Consider the following 17892-nt stretch of genomic DNA (forward strand, 5'->3'; position numbering starts at 1 on the left):
CAGGTCAGACATGAGGCAGCTCTGTGGAAGCTTGAAGGGCTTTGGTAGGCACAGCTTTTTCTCCAGAAGGGTTTCCCTGCCGAAGGGTTTTCCTCCAGAAGGCTTTTCCTTCAGAAGGGTTTTCCTCCAGAAGGGTTCTCCTCCAGAAGACTTTTCCTTCAGAAGGGTTTTCCTCCAGAAGGGTTCTCCTCCAGAAGGGTTTTCCTCCAGAAGGGTTTTCCTCCATAAGCCTTTTCCTTCAGAAGGGTTCTCCTCCAGAAGGGTTTTTCTCCAGAAGGGTTTTCCTCCATAAAGCTTTTCCTTCAGAAGGGTTTTCCTTCAGAAGGCTTTTCCTTCAGAAGGGTTTTTCTCCAGAAGGGTTTTCCTCCAGAAGGCTTTTCCTTCAGAAGGGTTTTCCTCCATAAGGCTTTTCCTTCAGAAGGGTTCTCCTCCAGAAGGGTTCTCCTCCAGAAGACTTTTCCTTCAGAAGGGTTTTCCTCCAGAAGACTTTTCCTTCAGAAGGGTTCTCCTCCAGAAGGGTTTTCCTGCACAAGCTGGGAAGGGAGGTGAAGAGCAGCTCAGGGATGCAGCCACATCCACAGCCTGCTTCAGGAAAAGCTGCATCAGGAGGAAGAAGGGGGAGATTTTTAAGGCTTAGTCCCATTTGCATGACAGTCCCGTTTCCTACCTGGACAGCGAACTCCACTGTTCCTCACCAGGGTCACTGGAACACTGGAGTTCCTGTTTCCCTCACCTCCACCTGGGCACAGCAGGTGTGTGGAGAAGGGATTTTAGTGCTGGTTTGGAGAGAAAATTATGGATTTTAGCAAACAACGTCCATAAAAACATTTGAGAAATGTTGCACATGGGCCAAAGCTTTAAATCAGGAAAATGGGAAGAAATTATTTTTTTTTTTTACTGAAAGATGCAACTGAAGTAATGATCCTAAAATGAGATTTTGCCTGAAGGTTTCTGGGCCTCAAAATGCAACAGTGAGCAGTGATGTGGTGGAAGGAAAAAGGAAAAATTCCTCATGCTGCCACTTGCTCTGGCAGTTTCCCAGGGATGGTTGTCGGTGCCCTGATCCCAAAATGCATCAACCTGCTCATGGCTGGAGGGTTTGGAGGAGAAGGGGCCATTTTGGAGGGTTTGGAGGAGAAGGGGCCATTCTTGGAGGGTTTGGAGGAGAAGGGGCCATTCTTGGAGGGTTTGGAGGAGAAGGGGCCATTCTTGGAGGGTTTGGAGGAGAAGGGGCCATTCTTGGAGGGTTTGGAGGAGAAGGGGCCGTTCCTGGAGGGTTTGGAGGAGAAGGGGCCGTTCCTGGAGGGTTTGGAGGAGAAGGGGCCGTTCCTGGAGGGTTTGGAGGAGAAGGGGCCATTCTTGGAGGGTTTGGAGGAGAAGGGGCTGTTCCTGGAGGGTTTGGAGGAGAAGGGGCCATTCTTGGAGGGTTTGGAGGAGAAGGGGCCATTCCTGGCTGGCATTGCCATTAGGGATGGGCTCTGTCCCTGCAGGTGCTCATGCTGGTGTCCCCTCCTAGCCTGCTGCCCTGTCACCCCAAGGTGACAGTCCCAAGCTGGCACCAAACCTGCCCAGGTGCCACCTTTGCCAGCTGGAGCTTGGCCAGCCTTGGGGGGGCTGTGGAGGAGCTGGGGGTTCCTGGGGTTCAGCAGAGGGAGAGGAGCTGAGTCAGGGTGGGCTTTATCCCTCTGCCAGGTGTCAGCAGCCAGCTCAGCCTTGGAATGGGGCAGATGGCATCAAAACCTCCCAGGATGAGGGCAAAACCAAATTTATGGGGTTTTAACAAACTTTTCCCAACCAAAAAGTTTCTAATTGGAAAAACAGGCCAAAAAAAAAAAAAAAAAAAAAAAAAAAGCTGATGATTATTGTGGGATGAACAGGGCTGCCTAAAGGGAGTGCTTGGAGGAGAGGAAATCCTTCAGGAGCTGGGTGAGAAGTAGGAGCTGGTTTTGTGGCTCAGGGTGGTGGGTGCTCAGCAGTGCCGGCGTTCTGGGCGCCCTCACCGCTGTCCCTGCTCGTGGATCAAGGCATGGAGACACATCAACAAACAAAACCCTCCCCTCCACACCTCCAAAGACCAAATTCCTGCCACAAATGACAGCTTTCTTCTTCTCCAGCCATCAGTTTGGAATTCCGTGCTCTGGGTGGGCAAGAGGAGGAAAGGACCCCTGGCGGGTTTTGTGCATTGAACCCCCCTGTGCCCCCTCCCCAGCCACACCCAGGCTGGGCTCTCACCTCTGCCATGCCAGCACCAGGAGCTGATCTTCCTCCCTCCCTCATCCCTGCCAAGCCCTTGGGGAAGCAGGAGAGCTGCTGTGGACCGTGGTCTTCCTCGCCCGCCCCGCCGGACGTACCTGGACGCGCACCCGAGCTCTCTTTGCACGGCCTTGCTTTGGAAATCAGGCGGGATAATGACGTCTCATCGCTCTCGTTGTTTTTTTTTTTTTTTTTTTTGTATTTTATTTTCTTTTTTGTTTTTCTTCACAAAAAATAAACTCGACCCAAGGAACCCCACAGGAGCAGCGTGGCAGGAGGGCCCAGCTGGCTCAGAGACCCCAGAGAGGAGGCAGCAGTGGAGACCCCCCAGCGCTCGATGCCCATCAGGAGGGGGGAAAAAAACCAAAAAAACCCATTTTTGCTCATTGACTTCACGCCCTGACTCCCAAGTTCACACTTCTGCCATGAAGCTGAGAGGCTGGAACCATGGAACCAAGAGACAAACGCTGGGATGGGCACATGCAGGGTCAGATCTGCCCAGCTGGATCTGCAGCTGCAGCATTCGACGCTCCCTGGGCTGTGCCACGGGCAAGAATGGCTCTGGTGCCAGGGGCAAGGATGGCTCTGGTGCCAGGGGCAAGGATGGCTTTGGTGCCAGGGGCAGGTACAGCTCTGGTGCCAGGGGCAAGGATGGCTCTGGTGCCAGGGGCAAGGATGGCTTTGGGCTGGTGCCAGGGGCAGGTCCAGCTCTGGGTTGGTGCCTATGGCTCTGGGCTGTGCCCAGGGCAAGGATGGCTCTGGTGCCAGGGGCAAAGATGGCTTTGGGCTGGTGCCAGGGGCAGGTACAGCTCTGGTGCCATGGGCAGGTCCAGCTCTGGGCTGTGCCAGGGGCAAGTACAGCTCTGAGTTGGTACCAACAGCTCTGGGCTGTGCCGGGGCAAGGATAGCTCTGGTGCCACAGGCAGATACAGCTGTGGGCTGTGCCAGGGGCAGGTCCAGCTCTGGGCTGTGCCAGGGGCAGGTACAGCTCTGGGTTGGTACCAACAACTCTGGGCTGTGCCAGGGTCAAGTACAGCCCTGGTGCCAGGGGCAGGTCCAGCCCTGGGCTGTGCCAGGGGCAGGTCCAGCTCTGGGTTGGCACCCACACCCCTGGGCTGTGCCAGGCTCACGGGGAGGTGGGCATGCCCAGGTCAGACACGCCGTTGGCCTCACATCACAGTGAAAGGGTTTGGGGGCTGTTTGTCGGGGTCTTCACTTTGCTGGGGGCTTGGGGTTCTTTTATTATTATTATATTCTATTGTTTTGTTTTTTTTTTGTCCGGGTCATTATCCTTTATTTCCCCCCTCCCCCAGCCTGTAGTATCTGGTAAACTCCTCCTAATTTTCAAAAGACAACGAGAAGAATGACAATCTAAGAAACCAACACCCTCCTTTGTGCTTCTATAAATATGTTTCTGATCTAATTTTATTTCTCGTGCTCATCTGTACTGTTGACAGTTACAATTGTGTATAATTTTTTTTTTTTTAATTTGGAATTTTTGCGTTGTATAGGGTTTAGTTTTAAAATATATATATATATTTTCCATTTTTTAAAAAGGGGTGTTGCAAAAAAAAAAAAATTGCACGATTTAAATGACAATAGTTAAAATGCTGCAGTTTTTAGAGATGTGGAAGCAAAATGGAGCTTATTTATTCTCAAAGGCTATAAAGGTGTAAAATGCATGAAGAAAAAAAAAAGCATTTACAAAAAAACCAAAAAAAAGACAAAAAAAGTGTAACCTGAACAAAGTGTAGCGTTAAAGATTTTAAAGGATGACAACAACAAGAAAAAAAGAAAAAAAAACCAACAAAAAAACAGCTAATATATTGTGTTTGGGCTAGTTTGCTTTTGTTTTTAATTGTTCCTTTTTTGGAGAATGAAATACATTTGTGTATATTTTCATATAAGAAGTATGCACTGAGATGTTTCCAAACTGATATATTCCTTTCTAAACGTGTGGTTACTTAACCAAAGTCTGTTTCTGATCTTTTACCTTCTAAAACTCTCTCTCTGTGGATGCTCCAGCCCTCACCTGAGCCCAGGTAAGGCGGGGTGGGGGCAGCGGCACGGCCCCCTGCCCGCGGGGTGCCAGGGGTGCCAGGGGGCTGAGCCGGGGAGGCTGGCACAGGGGGGCTGTGACCCCCGGCCTGGGGAGGCTGGTCTTTCCCAGGGCTTGGCAAAGCTGGGGTTTGGGGTGTCTGTGCCCGTTTTTGGGGTGTCTGTGCCGGGTTTTGGGGTCTCTGTGCCCATTTTGGGGGTGTCTGTGCCCGTTTTTGGGGGTCTCTGTGCCCGTTTTTGGAGTCTCTGTGCCCGTTTTTGGGGTGTCTGTTCCGGTGTGGGGTTCATCCTTCGGGGGGCACAGAGCTCTGCCGTGGGCTGGGATGGCCGAGGTGTGTGCAGAGAGGAGGAAGAGGAGGATGAAGGGAGGAAGAAGGGAGAAGTTCCCAGGGTGTGGCTCAGGTGATGCTGCTGCTGGCAGCTGGAGGAGAAGGATGGGGTGGGAATCACCTGCCCAGCCCTGCAGGAGATTTGGGGTTGGAGCAGGACCCTAAATGATGGAGAGCACCTAAAATAGTGGGAAGGGCACTAAAAGGGGCCTAAAATGGTGCCTGGGAGCAGTGAGGATGGTGATGGACCTGTGGGGGTGGTCCTGTCTGCTCTGGGGGCTCTGGAGGTGGTGAGCTGGGGTTGGGTGGTCAGCTGGAGTTGGATGGTCAGCTGGAATCAGATGGTCAGCTGGAGTTGGATGGTCAGCTGGAGTTGGATGGTCAGCTGGGATGGAGTGTTCAGCTTGAATTGGATGGTCAGCTGAGGTTGAATGGTCAGCTGGAGTTGGATGGTCACCTAGGGTTGAGTGGTCAGCTGGAGTTGGAGTGGTCAGCTGGGGTTGGATGGTCAGCTGGGCTCAAATGGTCAGCTGGGGTTGGGTGGTCAGCTGGGATGGATGGATGGTCAGCTGGAATCAGGTGGAGTTGGATGGTCAGCTGGAATCAGGTGGTCAGGTGGGGTTGGAGTGGTCAGCTGGAGTTGGATGGTCAGCTGGAATCAGCTGGGGCTGGATGGTCAGCTGGGATCAGCCAGGATCAGGTGATCAGCTGGAGTTGGGTGGTCATCTGGGGTTGGATGGTCAGCTGGGGTTGGATGGTCAGCTGGAATCAGCTGGGGTTGGATGGTCAGCTGGGCTCAAATGGTCAGCTGGGCTCAGATGGTCAGCTGGGCTCAAATGGTCAGCTGGGGTTGGGTGGTAAGCTGGAGTTGGATGGTCAGCTGGAATCAGCTGGAGTTGGGTGGTCATCTGGGGTTGGATGGTCAGCTGGGGTTGGATGGTCAGCTGGAGTTGGATGGTCAACTGGAGTTGGGTGGTCAGCTGGAATCAGCTGGAGTTGTGGATGGTCAGCTGGGGTTGGATGGTCATCTGGAGTTGGGTGGTCAGCTGGGATGGAGTGGTCATTTGGGGTTGGAGTGGTCAGCTGGAATCAGGTGGTCACCTGGGGTTGCGTGGTCAGCTGGAGTTGGGTGGTCAGCTGGAATCAGCTGGGGTTGGAAGATCACCTGGGGCTGGGTGGTCAGCTGGGATGGGATGGTCAGCTGGAATCGGGTGGTCAGCACGTGCACAGGGTGACCCCTGCTCAGGGGGTTGTTTGGTGGTAGCAGAGAGCCTGGCTGGGCAGGGACAGGGACAGAGCCTGGCTGTGCAGGGACAGGGACAGAGCCTGGCTGGGCAGGGACAGGGACAGAGCCTGGCTGTGCAGGGTGTTTGAATGAAGAGCTTGGTGCTGGGGCAGGCTGGCAGTGGCTGTGGGGGTGTCAGGGGCACCTGAGCCCCCATGGGGGCTGTGGTTGTGGCAGGGACACTCTGGGGGTCCCTTGGGGAGGGGTTTGATGCTCTGGGGTGTCTGAGGCCACTGCCAGGTTGGGGTCTGGGGGCAGTGGAAGTGTTAAATCCAGAGCTGGTGGTGATGGGCCTGGGGGAAAGTGGGGCAAAGAGAAAGAAAATATTTCCTTTTCCTTCCCCCTTTTCACGTCCCTCTTCCTCTCCAGAATAATTTCAGCAAACCAAGGAAAAAGCAAATTCACAAAAAACCATCTGCACCTTTTCCTTGAAAATTTCACTTCCTACGCTCTTTTCTCCCCTTGTGTTGCTTGGCTGGGGTGTTCCCCCCATCACTTTGGGTGTGAATTGGGATGTTGGGGTGTTTGTCACCAGCTCTGGGGACAAGGCTTGGCTGGGCTGAGGGGCACTTGGTGCTCTGGGGGTCCCCTCTGCCCTCCTGGGGAGAGGGGAGAGCATCCATCTGCTGGGGAAGGAGCATTTCCCAGCCCCTCCTCAGCTCTGCCACATCCTGCCTCCCATCCCTCCAGCTGGGGGCACAATTTGGGGATGTTTTGGGGATTTTCACCACCCAAAGTGGTGAAAATTCATCCCCGTCCACCTCTCCTGGGCTGTGTCTAACAGTGAGCTTCAGCTGAAGGTTTGCTCTGGTTTCCCAAGTTCATCCTTTATTCCACTTTTCCCTCTCACTTCACTTTTCTCTCTCTTTTTTTTTTTTTTTTTTCTCTTTTCCACAAAAAAACCCAACCAGACCCACAAACCAAGTATTATGTTTTCACTACCTCCATCCACCACCCTTCCTTGTCCAAAGCAGGAAGCCACATTTGGGATGTAAAAGGGCCTTCCCCCTTTATTTTCCCCTTTTCCCTGGTGATTTTCTCTCCCTTCTGTCCCTCTGCCCCTCCTCTCTCTGGTCTCTCACCTGTAGTATTTTACCTGGCTACTGTAACTGTAAATAGCGAGTTTCAATCTGTTAGCAATGGTAACAGTACAGAAAACTGGTTTTGGGTTTTTTTTTTGTTTTGTTTTGTTCCTTTTTTTTTTTTTTTTTTTTTGTTGTATTGATATGAAATGAGATTATATTTTTGTCAGAGTATATTGTAATAATACTGACTTTGGACATGGCTGAGTTGTACAGCGATTTTCTTGTTTAACCCTCTTGGCTCTTCCCCTGCACCCCTTCCCCGAGGTTCCTGCTCCCCAAATTTCCATGTCCCAGGCCCAGGAGCAGCCATTTGGCAGTGGGATATTGGGATATATTCAATTTCTCCAAATTTCCATGTGCCAGATCCAGGAGTGGGATATTGGGATCCAGCAGTGGGATATTAGGATATATTCAATTGCAGGTCCAGGAGCAGCCATTTGGCACTGGGATATTGGGATATATTCAATTTCTCCAAATTTCCATGTGCCAGATCCAGGAGTGGGATATTGGGATCCAGCAGTGGGGTATTGGGATATATTCAATTACAGGGCTGCTTTTCCCCAAATTTCCATGTCCCAGATCCAGCAGTGGGATATTGGGATATATTCAATTCCAGATCCAGGAGCAGCCATTTGGCAGTGGGATATCGGGATATATTCAATTCCAGGTCCAGGAGCAGCCATTTGGCAGTGGGATATTGGGATATATTCCATTCCAGGGCTGCTTTTCCCCAAATTTCCATGTCCCAGACCCATGAGCAGCCATTTGGCAGTGGGTTATTGGGATATATTCAATTACAGGGCTGCTTTTCTCCAAATTTCCATGTCCCAGATCCACCAGTGGGATATTGGGATCCAGCAGTGGGATATTGGGATATATTCAATTCCAGGTCCAGGAGCAGCCATTTGGCAGTGGATTCTTGGGATATATTCCATTCCAGGGCTGCTTTTCCCCAAATTTCCATGTCCCAGATCCAGCAGTGGGATATTGGGATCCAGCAGTGGGATATTGGGATATATTCAATTCCAGATCCAGGAGCAGCCATTTGGCAGTGGGATATTGGGATATATTCCATTCCAGGGCTGCTTTTCCCCAAAATTTCCATGTCCCAGACCCATGAGCAGCCATTTGGCAGTGGGTTATTGGGATATATTCCATTCCAGGGCTGCTTTTCCCCAGATTTCCAAGTCCCAGATCCAGGAGCAGCCACTTGGCAGTGGGTTATTGGGATCCAGCAGTGGGATATTGGGATCCAGCAGTGGGATATTGGGATATATTCCATTCCAGGGCTGTTTTTCGCCAGGGTTCTCAACACCCCCATGGCTCTGGGGAGCTCAGCACACCCGGGAGTGCTTTTAATGAAGAAGTCCCAGCTAGGCAGGGATGCTCTGGGTCTCTGCCGTGCTTTGAGCAGGAATCAGGACCTTGGAGCAGTGAGCAGGGTGGTTCCAGCTCCCCTCTTCTCCCCAGCCAGGGAAAACCCCGGGTTCTTCCCAGCATCTTCCTCCTGAGCTCCGTTCTCTGCCTGTTTGGGATGTGCTGGGATTAAACCAGAAGAGGGTGGTGTGGCTCAGGCTGTGCCAAAACAGCTCTAAACGGGCTGGGAAGGTGGCAGGAACTGAGGGGTTGACAATATCCCCATCCCTGGGAAGGTTTTTGGGGACTGAGGGATTGTGGAAGACCTTCCAGGCTGGGAAGGTTTTGGGAACTGAAGGATTGACAATATCCCCTGGCTGGGAAGGTTTTTAGGAACTAAGGATTTGAAATATCCCCCAGGCTGGGAAGGTTTTGGGGACTGAGGGATTGACAATATTCCCAGGTTGGGAAGGTTTTTGGGGACTGAGTTATTCGCAATATCCCCTGGGCTGGGGAAGTTTTGGGGGAATGGAGGGATTGATAATTTTCTGAAGGCTGGGAAGGTTTCTTTGAACAAAGGATTTGCAATATCCCCCAGGCTGGGAACTGAGAGATTGACAATATCCTCATCCCAGGTTTGGAAGGTTTTTGGGGACTGAGAGATTGACAATATCCCCCAAACTGGGAATTGAGAGATTTGCAATATCCCCCAGGCTGGCAAGATTTTTGGGGGAATTGAGGGATTGACAATATTCCCCTGGCTGGGAATTGAGGGATTTGCAATATTCCCCAGGCTGGGAAGGTTTTTGGGACCTGAGGGATTTGCAATCTCCCCATCCCTGGGTGGGAGTGAGTGGCTGTGTCTCCCCCCAGCTCCCACACCCACCCCAGCATTGTGCTGGGGGTCAGAGCGGGATTTTTCACTTCAGATGGGTTTTCAGAATGAGATTTTCCTGCTGCTGCCTGCGACCGGCCCAGCTCCTCCCTTCTGCGGAGCTGCAGGAACATCCCCAAGCTCTCCATGGGCTCCTGGCATCCCCAAGGCCACCTTGGGCCACCACTCCCCTCCTCCCCACGGCCCTTTCCAAGCATTTGCAGGCAAATCAGAGATGCTGGAGAAGTGGGGACCATCTGCTGCTCCCTCTGCTGTCCCCCACAGCCTCCCTTTGCTCCCCATAGCTCAGTTAAGCACGTAGGTGTTAGCAAACTCTGGGCTGTCTGCAAAACCTTTTGTAAAATAGAATAGACCTTCAAATAATGCACTAAAAAAAAAAAAAAAAAAATAAAAAAAAAATCCTAAATGCCCCTCGCCAGTCAGCTTCTCTGTGTGATGGTTCCTTGGATGTCCCTGCTCAGCACAGGCAGCTCTGCATCCTCCCCCCAGGGTGCTGCACAGGTAGAAACAAACCAGGACGTGCACTTCCCCACCCCCGAGGAGTTCTATTTATTGTTTTGAGAAGCAATTTAAAAGGGAAAAAAAAAAACCAACAAAAAAACAAACAAACAAAAAAAAAAGGGAGAAACTGTATCTATAATATATATATATATAAATATATATATATTTTTAACCTGTTTTTTTTTCCTGATGCTCCTCCAGCCGTGTGTGTGGGTGTGTGTGGGTGTGTGTGCGAGTCAAGGGGTTGGGCACCGGGGCAGGAGCAGCGGGACCGGCCCCGGGAGGGGAGGGAGGGATTATTTCGAGAATTTGTGATGTTTTAACCGCGATTTTCAGCTAATTCCACCTTTTCTGAAGTGTTTGCACCCTCGGGGTCTGGCCTGGCTGGGAACCCCCCATGCCCTGTCCCATTCCCTCCCTCCCTCCTCCCTTGACAATCAGTGGCTCCTTCCCAGGGACTGCAGCACGTGGTTGAGACGTCGATTTTCGTTTTTTCAATATTCCTTTTTTTGTGCTGTATGGTGATGCGTTATTGTATATTCCACAATAAGGAGAAAAAAAATATATTAAAAAAAATGATGATAATAATAATAATAATGATTACCATGAGAAATTCTTATGAGTTTTGTTTGGAAACTCTTTCACTATATTTGTTGTAAAGAGGTTTACTATTAAAAAGAAAAAAAAATACACGTTTCTGATAATTTTCCGTGCCTCTGGCTCTTTATTTCCTGCTCTCTGTGTGGCAGGGTGCAGCAGGGTGACACTGGGGACATCGTGGTGACACCCTGGGCTCCAGGTTCTGGTTCTGGTGACACCCTGGGCTCCATCTCCAGGTGTTGGTGACACCCTGGGCTCCAACTCCAGGTTCTTATCAGTGCAAGAATCCACTTATCAGTGCAAAAATCACCTTATCACTGCAAGAATCCTCTTATCAGTGCAAGAATCACCTTATCAGTGCAAAAGGGGTGCAGGGGAGGGAGGAGCATCCAGGGGTGCAGGGGGGCGTTGGAGCATCCAGCCCCGATGCTTTATTTATTTTCACAAATTCAAAACCGGGTTTATTTCACGTACCAAATTAAAACCCAGGTTTTTATTTCCTTTAACAAGTTCCAAAATGAGTTTTTATTTCCTGTAACAAGTTCTAAGCCGGGTTTATTTGCTTTAACAAATTCTAGGCCAGGCTTTTATTTCCTTTAACAAATCCTTGACTGGGTTTTTATTTCCTTTAACAAATTCTAGGCCAGGTTTATTTCTTTTAATGAATTGGAAGCTGGGTTTATTTCCTGCAACAAATTCTAGGCTGGGTTTATTTAATGTACCAAATTCAAAGCCGAGTTTTTATTTCCTTTAACAAGTTCTAGGCTGGGTTTATATTTCCTTTAACGAATTCAAACCTGGGTTTTTATTTCCAGTAACAAATTCAAACCCGTGTTTATTTCCTGTAAAAAGTTCTAGGCCAGGTTTATTTCCTTTAACAAATTCAAAGCCGGGTTTTTATTTCCTTTAACAAATTCAAACGTGTGTTTATTTCCTTTAACAAGTTCTAGGCCAGGTTTATTTCCTGTAACAAGTTCTAGGCCAGGTTTATTTCCTGTAACAAGTTCTAGGCCGGGTTTTTATTTCCTTTAACAAATTCTAGGCCGGGTTTATTTCCTTTAACAAATTCTAGTCCAGGTTTATTTCTTTTAATGAATTGGAAGCCGAGTTTATTTCCTGTAACAAATTCTAGGCTGGGTTTATTTAATGTACCAAATTCAAAGCCGGGTTTACTTCCTTTAACAAATTCAAACCAGGTTAACAAATTCAAAGCCGAGTTTTGATTTCCTTTAACAAACTCTAGGCCGAGTTTTTATTTCCTTTAACAAGTTCTAGGCTGGGTTTATATTTCCTTTAATGAATTCAAACCCGGGTTTTTATTTCTGGTAACAAATCCAAGGCTGGGTTCATTTCCTGTAACAAGTTCTAGGCCAGGTTTATTTCCTTTAACAAATTCTTGACTGGGTTTTTATTTCCTTTAACAAACTCTAGGCCAGGTTTATTTCCTTTAACAAATTCTTGACTGGGTTTTTATTTCCTTTAACAAACTCTAGGCCAGGTTTATTTCTTTTGATGAATTGGAAGCCGGGTTTATTTCCTGTAACAATTTCTAGGCAGGGTATGTTTCCTTTAACAAATTCTAGGCCGGGTTTATTTCCTGCAACAAATTCAAGGCCGGATTTTTATTTCCCTTAACAATTTCGAGGCCGAGTTTATTTCTTGTAACAAATTCTAGGCCGAGTTTTTATTTCCTTTAACAAATTCTAGCCCGGGGTCGGGTTCGGGGGGCGTTTCCCCTCAGCGGCCGCCAGGTGGCAGCAGAGCGCAGCGCTGCGCGGCGCTGATTGACAGCTGTCAATCACCGGGGCATGGGAGGCTGGAAATGGAGTTCGAGGGGTGCGAGGCTTTGGGGATGCGGCGTGGGGGGGTTCGCGTCAGTTTGGGATGTTTCCATTGCTCATTGTCTCAAATGCTGGGGAGATCCTCAGTCTGGAACGAGTTCCTGAGTTCCTCAGTCTGGAACAAGTTCCTGAATTCCTCAGTCTGGAATGAATGTTTGAGTTCCTCATTCTGGAATGAGTTCCTCAGTCTGGAATGAATTCCTGAATTCTTCAGTCTGGAATGAATTACTGAATTCCTCACTCTGGAATGAATTCCTGAGTTCCTCAGTCTGGAATGAATTTCTGAGTCTGGAATGAATTCCTGAGTTCCTCAGTCCAGAATGAATTCTTGACTTCCTCACTCTGGAATGAATGCCTGAGTTCCTCAGTCTGGAACAACTTCCTCAGTCCAGAATGAATTTCTGAATTCCTGAGTCTGGAATGAATTCCTGAATTCCTCAGTCTCGAATGAATTCCTCATTCTGGAATTAGTTCCTCAGTCTGGAATGGATTCCTGAGCTCCTCAGTCTGGAATGAATTCCTCAGTCCAGAATGAATTTCTGAATTCCTCAGTCTGGAATGAATTCCTGAGTCTGGAATGAATTCCTGAATTCCTCAGTCTGGAATGAATTCCTCATTCTGGAAGGAGTTCCTCAGTCTGGAATGGATTCCTGAGTTCCTCAGCCCAGAATGAATTCCTGAATTCCTCACTCTGGAATGAATTCTTGAGTTCCTCAGTCTGGAATGAATTCCTCAGTCCAGAATGAGTTCCTGAATTTCTCAGTCTGGAATGAATTTCTTAATTCCTCCGTCTGGAATAAATTCTTGGGTTCCTCAGTCTGGAATGAATTCCTGAGCTCCTCAGTCTGGAACAAGTTCCTGAATTCCTCAGTCTGCAATGAGTTCTTCACTCGGGAATGAATGCCTGAATTCCTCAGTCTGGAATGAATTCCTGAGTTTCTCGGTCTAGAATGAGTTCCTTGGGAAGGAGTAAAGCCACAGAGATGTGTTTGATATGAACTGAGCACATTCATTGGCAGCCCAGAAAGCCAACACTGACCTGGGCACATCCCCAGCAGCGTGGGCAGCGTGTGACGGGGGGATTCTGCCCCTCTGCTCTGCTGAGACCCTGCCCTGCAGAGCTGCCTCCAGCACAGAGAGGACAAGGAGCTGCTGCAGTGAGCCCAGGGGAGGCCACAGAGATGATCTGAGGGCTCTGGAGCTCCTCTGCTCTGGGCACAGGCTGGGAGAGCTGGGGGGGCTCAGCTTAGAGAAGTAAAGGCTCCAGGGAGACCTCAGAGCTCCTTCCAGGGCCTAAAGGGGCTCTGGACTTTGGACAAGGGCCTGAAGGGACAGTATCAGTTTCTCTGGGTCTGGATTGAAGGCACTCCAGGCAGAAGTTCATGTTCAGACTCAGGTGTTTATTATTTATCAGTAAAACAGCCTCACAACCATGACTTCTGCAGCTTTTCATTAGAAGGCACAAAATGGCCAATAATCTTTTGTTACAAAGTCTTTTAAGACCAAACTATCCAGTTAAGAACTGGCACCTGGATTATTTTCCCTTTTAACCCAATAACTGATCCCAGTGGGGACTTTTCTGCCCAATTACAAAATGCCACCCAAACCCAAGAAGAAGAAGGAAGAAGAAACCCAGGATGACACCCTGTACATACTAAAAACCCCAAAACCTCAATTTCTCACCAAGTGATGCACCCACACTACTCTCTATAATCTATTTCACACTTGAGTGGATTGTGGTATATTCTGGAAATATACCACAGGAATATTTCAGGAAACTTTCTCCATGGATGAGGGTCACAGTCAGAGCTCCCTGGGGGTCAGGGCACCCCAGAGCAGACAGAGGAACATTCCCAGTGGTGCCCTGGGTTTCCACAGGACAGGACAAGGGGGGATGGCTTCCCACTGCCAGAGGGCAGGGATGGATGGGATTTTGGGAAGGAATTCTGGGCTGTGAGAGTGGGCAGGCCCTGGCACAGGTGCCCAGAGAAGCTGGCCCATCCCTGGAAGTGTTCAAGGCCAGGCTGGACAGGGCTTGGAGCAACCTGGGACAGTGAAAGGTGTCCCTGCCATGGCAAGGGGTGGGACAAGGTGAGATTTTGTTCCTCACAACCCAAACCATGCCCTGAGTGTTTGCTGAGCAGCCTGTGTGAGTGATGCAGGACCTGGATCAGCCCTGGACCAGCCCTGCCTTCCCTTTTGAGGCTGCTAATGGAGAAACATCATCATCATCATCATCATCATCATCATCATCATCATCATCATCATCATCATCATCATCATCATCATCATTATTATTATAATTATTATGTTGTTTATTATAATCATTACATCAATAATATAAATTATTATATTAATAATATTATTTATTATCGTAATTATAATAATTAATTATAATAATTATATTAATTATAATGTAATATTATTAATATATAATATAATATAATATAATATAATATAATATAATATAATATAATATAATATAATATAATATAATATAATATAATATAATATGATGTAATGTAATGTAATGCTATGTTATGTTATGTTATATGATACATATTATATGATATATATTATATGATATATATATTATATTATATTATATTATATTATATTATATTATATTATATTATATTATATTACATTACATTACATTACACTATATTATATTATATTACATTACATTATATTACATTACATTACATTATATTATATTATATTATATTATATTATATTATATTATATTATATTATATTATATTATATTATATTATATTATATTATATTATATTATATTATATTATATTATATTATATTATATTATATTATATTATATTATATTATATTATATTAATGTTTCTTCACAATTATTATATTATTTAATAATGGAAAAACCCCTGAGATTGGCTTCCCACTCCTGGGAAAGGACAGTTTGAAAAGTGGGACCAAAACCACCCAGCTCTGAGGGGCTTCTCCTTGCAGGGCTTTGTGCCAACTCTGTCATCCAGCCCCAAAATACCCAATTTTTGCTGAAAATGCCATTTTTGTTGCAATCTGCTTTTTCCAAGGAGCAGCCTGGGAGCTGTGGGAGCCCCTTGGAAAAAGCTCTGGCTCTTCCCTGGGTGGAACTGGGAATGGCAGCCCTGAGGGTCCATCAAAGGCATTTTTGGGAATTATTCTTGTTTATCAAAGACACTTTTGGGGAATTGGGGATGATTCTGGTTCATCAAAGGCACTTTTGGAGATGATTCTGGCTTATCAAAGACACTTTTGGAGATGATTTGTGTTTATCAAAGGCACTTTTGGGAATGGGAGATTATTCTGGTTTATCAAAGGCACTTTTGGAGATGATTCTGGTTTATGAAAGGCACTTTTGGCAATGGGGGATGATTCTCTTTGTCTCACTCTCCCTTTGTGCCAGAGGTGCTCTCTGCTCACCAGGGATGTGGCAGCCAGGGGAAAAGGAAGGAATAAAAGGGAAAATCCTTTGCCTTGGAGTTTTTCTCACCTGCATTTCCAACATTCAGTAACTGAGGAAGCTGAAATTTGTCTGTGGGATGATCTTTGTTTAGATCCTCTTCCAACTCCAGGTCTAATCACTCCCTGCAGCCACAAACTATTCTCAGTGTGCTCAAAGAACAGTAGAAGAATAGAAAAAGAGTAGTAAAAGAATGGTGAAAGAGTAGTAAAAGAATGGTGAAAGAGTAGTAAAAGAATAAAGCCCCAAATAATATTTTTTAATTTTTGAGCTATGGTCTCAGCTCAGAAGATACCTGCACTCAGCAGTAGGAGGGAATAGAGGAAATTTCAATAAGTTTTTGATTTTTTTTGATGTGAGGAGCAGGCCTGGGAGAGCCCCTTTGCAGAGCACAAAGTTTCCATCTGTGGCATCCCCAGTTTGCCCTGGTGTGTGCACTCACACCCCTCCAAAACCTCCCAGCTGCTGCACAGTGTTTATTTTACACCCACCCTGCTCACACTTTGAAGTAGATTTAAGCAACAACAACAAAATTATAGGCCCTGTATAAATCTTTAATCAGAACATGCTTCCCCCTCCGAGCCCGCACTGCTGTGCACAATCAGAACAAATCAAAAGAAAGCTGAGTAAATTATTCATTGGGAGTTTATTCCTGCTTTCCCTGCATGGAGGCAGGGCTGGGATGTGTGACTGTCTGGGACTGGTGGTGTTCATCCCAGAAAGGCACAGGATGGGCAATTCCTGCTCCTGTTCCCCTCAGGATGGGCAATTCCAGCTCTGTGTGCCCTCAGGATGGGCAATCCCAGCTCTGTTTGCCCTCAGGATGGGCAATTCCCGCTCCTGTGTGCCCTCAGGATGGGCAATCCCAGCTCTGTTTGCCCTCAGGATGGGCAATTCCCGCTCTGTGTGCCCTCAGGATGGGCAATCCCAGCTCCTGTTCCCCTCAGGATGGGCAATTCCCGCTCTGTGTGACCTCAGGATGGGCAATTCCTGCTCTGTGTGCCCTCAGGATGGGCAATCCCAGCTCCTGTTCCCCTCAGGATGGGCAATTCCCGCTCTGTGTGCCCTCAGGATGGGCAATTCCTGCTCTGTGTGCCCTCAGGATGGGCAATCCCAGCTCTGTGTGCCCTCAGGATGGGCAATTCCCACTCTGTGTGCCCTCAGGATGGGCAATTCCTGCTCTGTGTGCCCTCAGGATGGGCAATTCCCACTCTGTGTGCCCTCAGGATGGGCAATCCCTGCTCTGTGTGCCCTCAGGATGGGCGATTCCAGCTCTGTGTGCCCTCAGGATGGGCAATTCCTGCTCTGTGTGCCCTCAGGATGGGCGATTCCGGCTCCTGTGTGCCCTCAGGATGGGCAATTCATGCTCTGTGTGCCCTCAGGATGGGCAATCCCAGCTCCTGTTCCCCTCAGGATGGGCAATTCCCACTCTGTGTGCCCTCAGGATGGGCAATTCCAGCTCCTGTTTGCCCCAAGGCTGATCCAAACATTCAAAGCTGTTTGGAGAAGGGGCTTTTGGAGGTGGCATAATAATATTTATGTATTTATTTATTTATTTATTTATTTATTTATTTATTTATTTATTTATTTATTTATTTTATTTAGTATTATTATTAATATCAACATCATAATAATAATAATTACTATTATTATTAGAAGTGTCCTTATCCTTATCCATATATAATAATAATAATAGTAATAGTAGTAGTAATAATAATAATAATAATAGTAACAATAATTCCTTATTATTATAAAATAAACAATAATAATAAGGTAAGGATAAATAATAAGAAGAATATCCTTATTATTATCATTATCATTATCATTATCATTATCATTATCATTATCATTATTGTCATCACCGTAATATATTATATTACATTATATTATATTATATTATATTATATTATATTATATTATATTATATTATATTATATTATATTATATTATATTATATTATATTATATTATATTATATTATATTATATTATATTATATTATATTATATTATATTATATTATATTATATTATATTATATTATATTATATTATATTATATTATATTATATTATATTATATTATATTATTATTATAAACCTCCCAGTGTTTACCCAAGAAATGTCCAGCCCATCACTACAGCGTGTCTGATACAGTGCACTGCTGTCAGCTGTTAGTGGAATCAAACCCCTTTTTCTTAATTTTATTTTTAAT

General features: G+C 46.7%; 1 protein-coding gene across 5 annotated transcripts in view; it reads left to right on the forward strand.

Annotated features, from left to right (window-relative positions):
* Positions 1-10466, forward strand: part of LOC134429361 (uncharacterized) — a 10752-nt gene extending 286 nt beyond the window's left edge. Inside the window, exons 1-2 of one of the 5 annotated variants that reach the window (XM_063176508.1) lie at positions 1-7804; positions 7958-10466. The exon at positions 1-7804 is cut by the window's left edge and continues 286 nt beyond it. In XM_063176508.1, the coding sequence (XP_063032578.1) occupies positions 7296-7804; positions 7958-8369 (921 nt within the window). In that variant the 5' untranslated portion in view covers positions 1-7295 and the 3' untranslated portion in view covers positions 8370-10466. The other 4 variants (XM_063176506.1, XM_063176507.1, XM_063176505.1 and 1 more) reach the window with 4 other exon arrangements.
* Positions 10467-17892: the final 7426 nt, after the last annotated feature.

This window comes from Melospiza melodia, chromosome 25, assembly GCF_035770615.1.
Source record: "Melospiza melodia melodia isolate bMelMel2 chromosome 25, bMelMel2.pri, whole genome shotgun sequence".
Lineage (NCBI taxonomy): Eukaryota > Metazoa > Chordata > Aves > Passeriformes > Passerellidae > Melospiza > Melospiza melodia.